Source organism: Brassica oleracea, chromosome C6, assembly GCF_000695525.1.
Source record: "Brassica oleracea var. oleracea cultivar TO1000 chromosome C6, BOL, whole genome shotgun sequence".
Classification (NCBI taxonomy): Eukaryota; Viridiplantae; Streptophyta; class Magnoliopsida; order Brassicales; family Brassicaceae; genus Brassica; species Brassica oleracea.
The window spans coordinates 1,392,849-1,398,742 of NC_027753.1; the positions used below are offsets into that span (position 1 = coordinate 1,392,849).

At 34.7% G+C, this 5,894-nt stretch overlaps 1 protein-coding gene across 1 annotated transcript; it reads left to right on the forward strand.

Annotated features, from left to right (window-relative positions):
- Nucleotides 1-3,869: 3,869 nt before the first annotated feature.
- Nucleotides 3,870-5,597, forward strand: LOC106299895. Its single transcript, XM_013735910.1, has 2 exons — nucleotides 3,870-5,165; nucleotides 5,298-5,597. Exon 1 carries the CDS (start codon nucleotides 4,091-4,093, stop codon nucleotides 5,054-5,056), a length of 966 nt encoding a protein of 321 aa, XP_013591364.1. The 5' UTR covers nucleotides 3,870-4,090; the 3' UTR covers nucleotides 5,057-5,165; nucleotides 5,298-5,597.
- The last annotated feature ends 297 nt before the right edge of the window (nucleotides 5,598-5,894 follow it).

Consider the following 5,894-nt stretch of genomic DNA (forward strand, 5'->3'; position numbering starts at 1 on the left):
GTATATGTGACTCGATCACTATATTTATTTGGGGTCAGCAAATTTGTCTGGCAACTGCTTTACTAAGCGCTATAATTGAATTATCTTTTGGACTTGTATTTTACATTTTCTTTAGTCAGAGGAACAATGATAACTCATATCAACTTATTTTCTTTTTCAGCTGTTTATTTTCTCCCCTTTATGTTGGAAATGCTAATTCACTTTTAGCATTCAAATCGAGCCTTACTTATATCCTTCAGGGATGGCTATGGATTCTTAAGTATCAATGAAGATTCATATCCAACATATAATTCCAACCTCATTTAAGAATCCATCTTAATTAAAGCTCTATGGTGGAGCAAATGGAATGTATATCGCACATCCAACATTCTTTGATGGAAAATGGTTGATTTCTAACCCAATACCAATGACGGGGAGAACCAATGATTACTTGTTGGCTTGATGCGAATTAGTGTTGCTCAAAATGTTTAACACTTATCCAATGATTTTCTATAGTCATGAGAGACTTTAAGAAGTGGATTCAACGGTATTATAAAGATGCATAGTGGGTGATCAGTCCACTAACATCTCCTTTATTCATGCCAATAACTTTATTTGGCTGGTGAAAACCATATTACCATTTTATCTTATGAGCAAGCAACATAGGTAAAATCATTCGCAAGAATCTTCTAGTTCTTCAATGAATATTCACTAAATCTTTATGTATCTTTTCGCATATTACTGAACCAAAATGGTCTAACTGGTTCATGACAAATATTTTGTAAACTTCTGGTTTACTATATATTTATTTCGACTACAATAATCTTTGTGTAGTACAATATATAAAAGACTATATATACTTTCTCTAAAATACTTATACTGCCTTAAGCATTTCTTTTGCTTATTTTCTCAACATAAGTGTCTCAAAATTCTAGAGATTACTTTGAGAATGATTCATCAGTCTTAGTTTTAGTGCAAACATAATATTCTGGATGTTTCACTTATCATAAAATGTGAAATTCTTTAACTCTTTCCCTCGAGATGATTTTACTATAGGTTTATCAATCTCGAATGAATCTCATTTTTGAATCAATAACATACCCTACATGGGTCATGTTTTCTTTCGCAAATCCTTTTAACTTTTGAGACTTATAAGAATATGATGCAATAATTTTCTTTCATCTTTGGATGATTGAATCATATTTGTTCTTTATTACCATCTTTATTTCCTCAACTTCAACTAAGAGTGTGAGTTCTAAATAGAAACTCTTTTGTCTTTCTTTATTACCATCTTTATTTTCTCAACTTCAAGTGAGAGTATGAGTTCTAAAAAGAAACGTTTTGGATCTTGACAAGATATAAATATAAGCTTCTTTAATCTTTTTTCTCAATCATGTGTCTGCTGGACAATATTACTTGTGTGAAAAATAATATTTTTTCAATATATGCATTATTAAAAAATTCTTCGAGAAATTTTGCTTTAAAACTTAATATCCAACATAGTGGAAACTTTATTTACAGACTTCAGGTCTGTAATCTTTAGATGCAGAAATATAATGAGCTATAGGTATCACATTGTGATAATAACTTTCTTTGGATTTTTTTTTTTTCAAAACTTATGCATATTTTAAAGTCAAAGCCTTAAACTTAAAACTCCTGTATATAAAATGGTAATGAAATATGATCTTCGTACCGACTTTTATGCAAATTACTTATCTAATTATACTTTACTCAACCTTGTATATAAAGCATGGAAAATAACAAAACAAAAACTTATCTTATAAAGAGAAGTGCGTAGACGATGAGAGTTCAACTCTTCAGGTTTCTTGACATTTGTCATCATATCTTCCCTTTTAGGGAGAAAAAAAATAATTCTGCAATACTGAAAATTTGCTCATATAAATATGGCTAATGTGTTAGGAAACATCAATATATAATTCAATATATAGACCGTATCATTATTAAATAGTAATAATTCATCCGAATAATCTATTTAAATTAGAGCATTAAGCAGAAAGAGTTAAAACCAACGGTTTTCTAAACCTATGCAAACCAAAACTATTACCGCGCATATCATGTGATGTTCCAAGTAATATAGACGTGCATGATGATTGTAAATCAATAAAAGAAAAATAACAGCTATGTCACTTTCACAAACGGTTTCACATATTATTATATTAACATAAAATTTGAACAAGAAACTGAAACCAAAACTAGATCATAAACCAACGATCTGTTAAATAAATTTTGATTCAAACTTACTCGACAAATTAATATAATATATGTAGACATCTTATTCTTTGATGAATACAAACTCAAATATACTAATAAACATAATTAGGAATTTATATACCTCGAGCAAGCCGACTTCGTTTTCTAAAAAGAAAATTTACTAATACATTGCATGCACTCAACCGTAAGACTTTTAAAATTTGTATGCACTCATATATGTAAATAATATATTACATGCATTCAACTGTAACACTTTATTACTATATTATATGCATTCAATATATTACATGCAAATTTATTACTATATTATATGCATTCAATATATTACATGCAAATTGTAGTGGAAATAAATATATAGTAAGAAAACAACTGTTTAAGAGCTTTCATAACACATGTTGACTAGCTAATATGATTCGTATGCTTTTAATAGTTCACATGTTCAATAATGAACTGAATATGCAGCCGTGTGAAAGAACAATATGCACAACCGTATATTAAAAATGTAGGTTAATAATCAATACTGACATGTTAACGAATGAACCATACTAAAACGTTTTGCAGCTGTAACGGGATGACATGATGACATGTGAAACAAATGATATATAAACAAGCGAATATCAAATATAACAAATTGAGCATTAGCTTATAATCATCGACAAGATCCTTGATCAAATGATTTTCTTTCTTTGAAAGAAGGGTAGATCAATATTGTCGACTAAAGCTCCTAAGCTCAGTGTATGAATCCATTCTTACAAACCATCAATTGATAACAAGCATGATTTGAAGAAAGATTGGATATAGACTAAAACTATAATAGGATAAAAATCTATGTCTATTAACTCAAAATTGCTAAAGCTTCGTGCTGATAACGTGTTGTAAGTAAAGAAGAGAAGAGAGGAAATTAGTGTGTATTATTCCATGACTAATGAATCCTTTATATAAGATTACAATAGCTTGTGGACAAAACCACATGGAGAATAAGTAAAGCTTGGAGAACAAGTATATTTAAGACTTGCCATAATGGCATCACCATAATATTCATAAGAGTATACACCTAAATATGGTATAATGTTAATGTAGTGAGTGCAAATACTTTATTATGTATGTTAATATCATCTTCTGTTGCGTCTTTTTTTCCTCAGTCAACTAGATTGACATACTAATCAAAAATCGAAACCGTAACAAAAAAACTATTTCTTTAATAAACACATAACATAGTTTATAACACTTGAAAAAGTCATGGACTAGCGAAGTCCCCAATAGGGACCTCGTACAAAAATGCAGACAAGACCAAATTGCTCGCTAATTCTTTGTAAAGTTGTTTAAACAACTTCAACTCCATCGCGTACTTAACTCCGCTTTTTAAGACGCACACCTAATGATAAGGCCCACGTCCAGGCCCATAAGAATTTATACCATGAATAGAAAGGTGAACGGGGTCTGAGTGTGGGACTGACGAGCATCGACGGTAAGAAGGAAGCTTTGCGTTACGTGATAACTATTGAGTAATCAAAGCCCATTAAGACAGAAGCTTTGATCTTAGAGTCTAAAGTCCAGAAGAGAGATGATACAAGCCCAAATCAAGTCATCTTGTCGTCGTCATCGACGGTTCTGTCTAACAAGAAGAAGATAGAGCCAACAGTCGGTCAATGTACGGCAAAGCAGAAGAATCAAATTCAGCTGGCTAACCGATTTGATGCTCTGGGATAGCGAGCTGTGACATGTTACTAGCTCACTCGTGCACTGACATTTTAGGGCTTTCGTCGCTTTCCTATTTAAGGCTGTAACCCTCGACTGTAAATCTTTAAGTTGGAACAATACATAAAGTTTTCGTCTTCAATCTCTGTTTGTTACATGGTATCATAGCTCATGTCGAACCATGGCTGGACCTACTGAAACGACTCCCGATTCTCTACTTACTATAAATCAATGTGTTACTTTCAAGGTGAGCTCGTCTAACTACTTGCTGTGGAAACTACATACCGAGACATGGCTGAGCAGTCAGATTCTTTTGGGACATGTCACTGGCGGCTCTCCTCACCCATCTCCTACGATTGAAGTTCGTACAGGCAATGAAGTTTCGGAAGCGCCAAACCCTAATCTTGTGAAATGGATTCGAGATGACCAGAAGATAATGGCGTTGTTCTTTGATACCCTGTCTGAAGAAGCACTTCGGTCTGTATATGGTCTTCAAACTGCTCAGGAGGTATGGTTCTCTCTTGCTAAGAAGTACAATAGGATTTCTGTCTCTATGAAGTGTGATCTTCAGTGTAGACTTCAGTCGGTTTCAAAACAAGGAAAGAAGTTAGCTGAGTATCTAAGCGATGTGAAACTGATTTGTGATCAGCTAGACTCCATAGGCTGTCATGTTCCTGAGAATGAGAAGATTTTTGGTGTGTTGAATGGTCTGGGTCAGGAATATGAATCTATTATTGCGGTGATTGAAAATGCGATGGACTCGGAGCCTGGTCTCTCCTTTGAAGATGTTGAGATAAATCTTACTAATTTTGATGAGAAGATTCAGGCATACGCAGCTAACAACACAGTTTCTCCTCACTTGGCTTTCAGTACTGGTCGAGGTTACACAAATCGTGGTCGTGGTCAAGGTAGATCTGGTTATTCTCGTGGACGTGGTTCCTATTCCACTCGTGGTAGAGGTTTTCATCAACAAATCAGTCAGGACTCTTCCTCTGAGAACAACACACGTCCAACTTGCCAGATATGTCACAAGTACGGTCATTCAGCCTATAAATTCTACAAGCGGTTTGATCATGCATATCAGCCAGAGGACTACACCAATGCGTTAGCTGCTATCAGAACTTCAGATGGAACATTGCAGTCATGACATGAGTGGTATGCCGACTCTGGAGCAACTTCTCATATCTCAAACTTGCCTGCTCATCTTCAGACTGTTCACCCATATCATGGAGATGATTCAGTCATCGTTGGAAATGGTGAGTTCCTCCCGATTACTCACAAGGGTCTGATGTACTGATATATGGTGTTTTTGGCATCTTGTATATATGTTTTCTAATTGGTTTTCAAGTCTTTATCGCGTCTTCCTAGTCATTTTCGAGTCATTACAGGTCTGGAGCTGCATTGGATGAGAGATGCACCAGTTGGAACAAAAGATGCAGAAAAGAATGCAATCTGGAGATTTTCACGCGAAACAGTCTGAGTGACTGTTCCCGATAGCGGAGCAACCCGAGTGACTGTTCCAGATAGAACGGAGCAACCCAAGTGCATGTTCCAGCGGCAGAGATTTTTAAGGAAACTACAAGTCATTACGGGATTTGCCCTAATTATCCCATCTTTTTTTCCCAGCCGCCTGTGGCTTTGATATATCATATTTTTCTCTTTCTTTTTACATTCTACACTACTTTTTACACAAGGAACCAGACTTGAGCTTTGAGAGATTTGTGATTTGATACTTTATGAAGGGAGAAGGCTCCATCTCTCTCACGATAGAGAAGAACCCCCTGAACCCTTATTCTATTTTATCTACACATGTTTTATTCAGTCTCTGTCTCTGTGTTTTCTCTATTCATGGCTGAGTAGTCAACTTGCTTAGTCTAGGGTGTTTGAGTGTTAGATCTGTGGGAACCGAAATTCGCACTGTCGATTTCCGTTTAAATAAGGAAACTAGGAAAACCCTAATTTCCCAGAGGTCCCAGATATCTGCT

Excerpts from the sequence above, each read along its gene's own strand:
- LOC106299895 (XM_013735910.1), top strand. The coding sequence starts at position 4,091 with ATGGCTGGACCTACTGAAACGACTCCCGATTCTCTACTTACTATAAAT.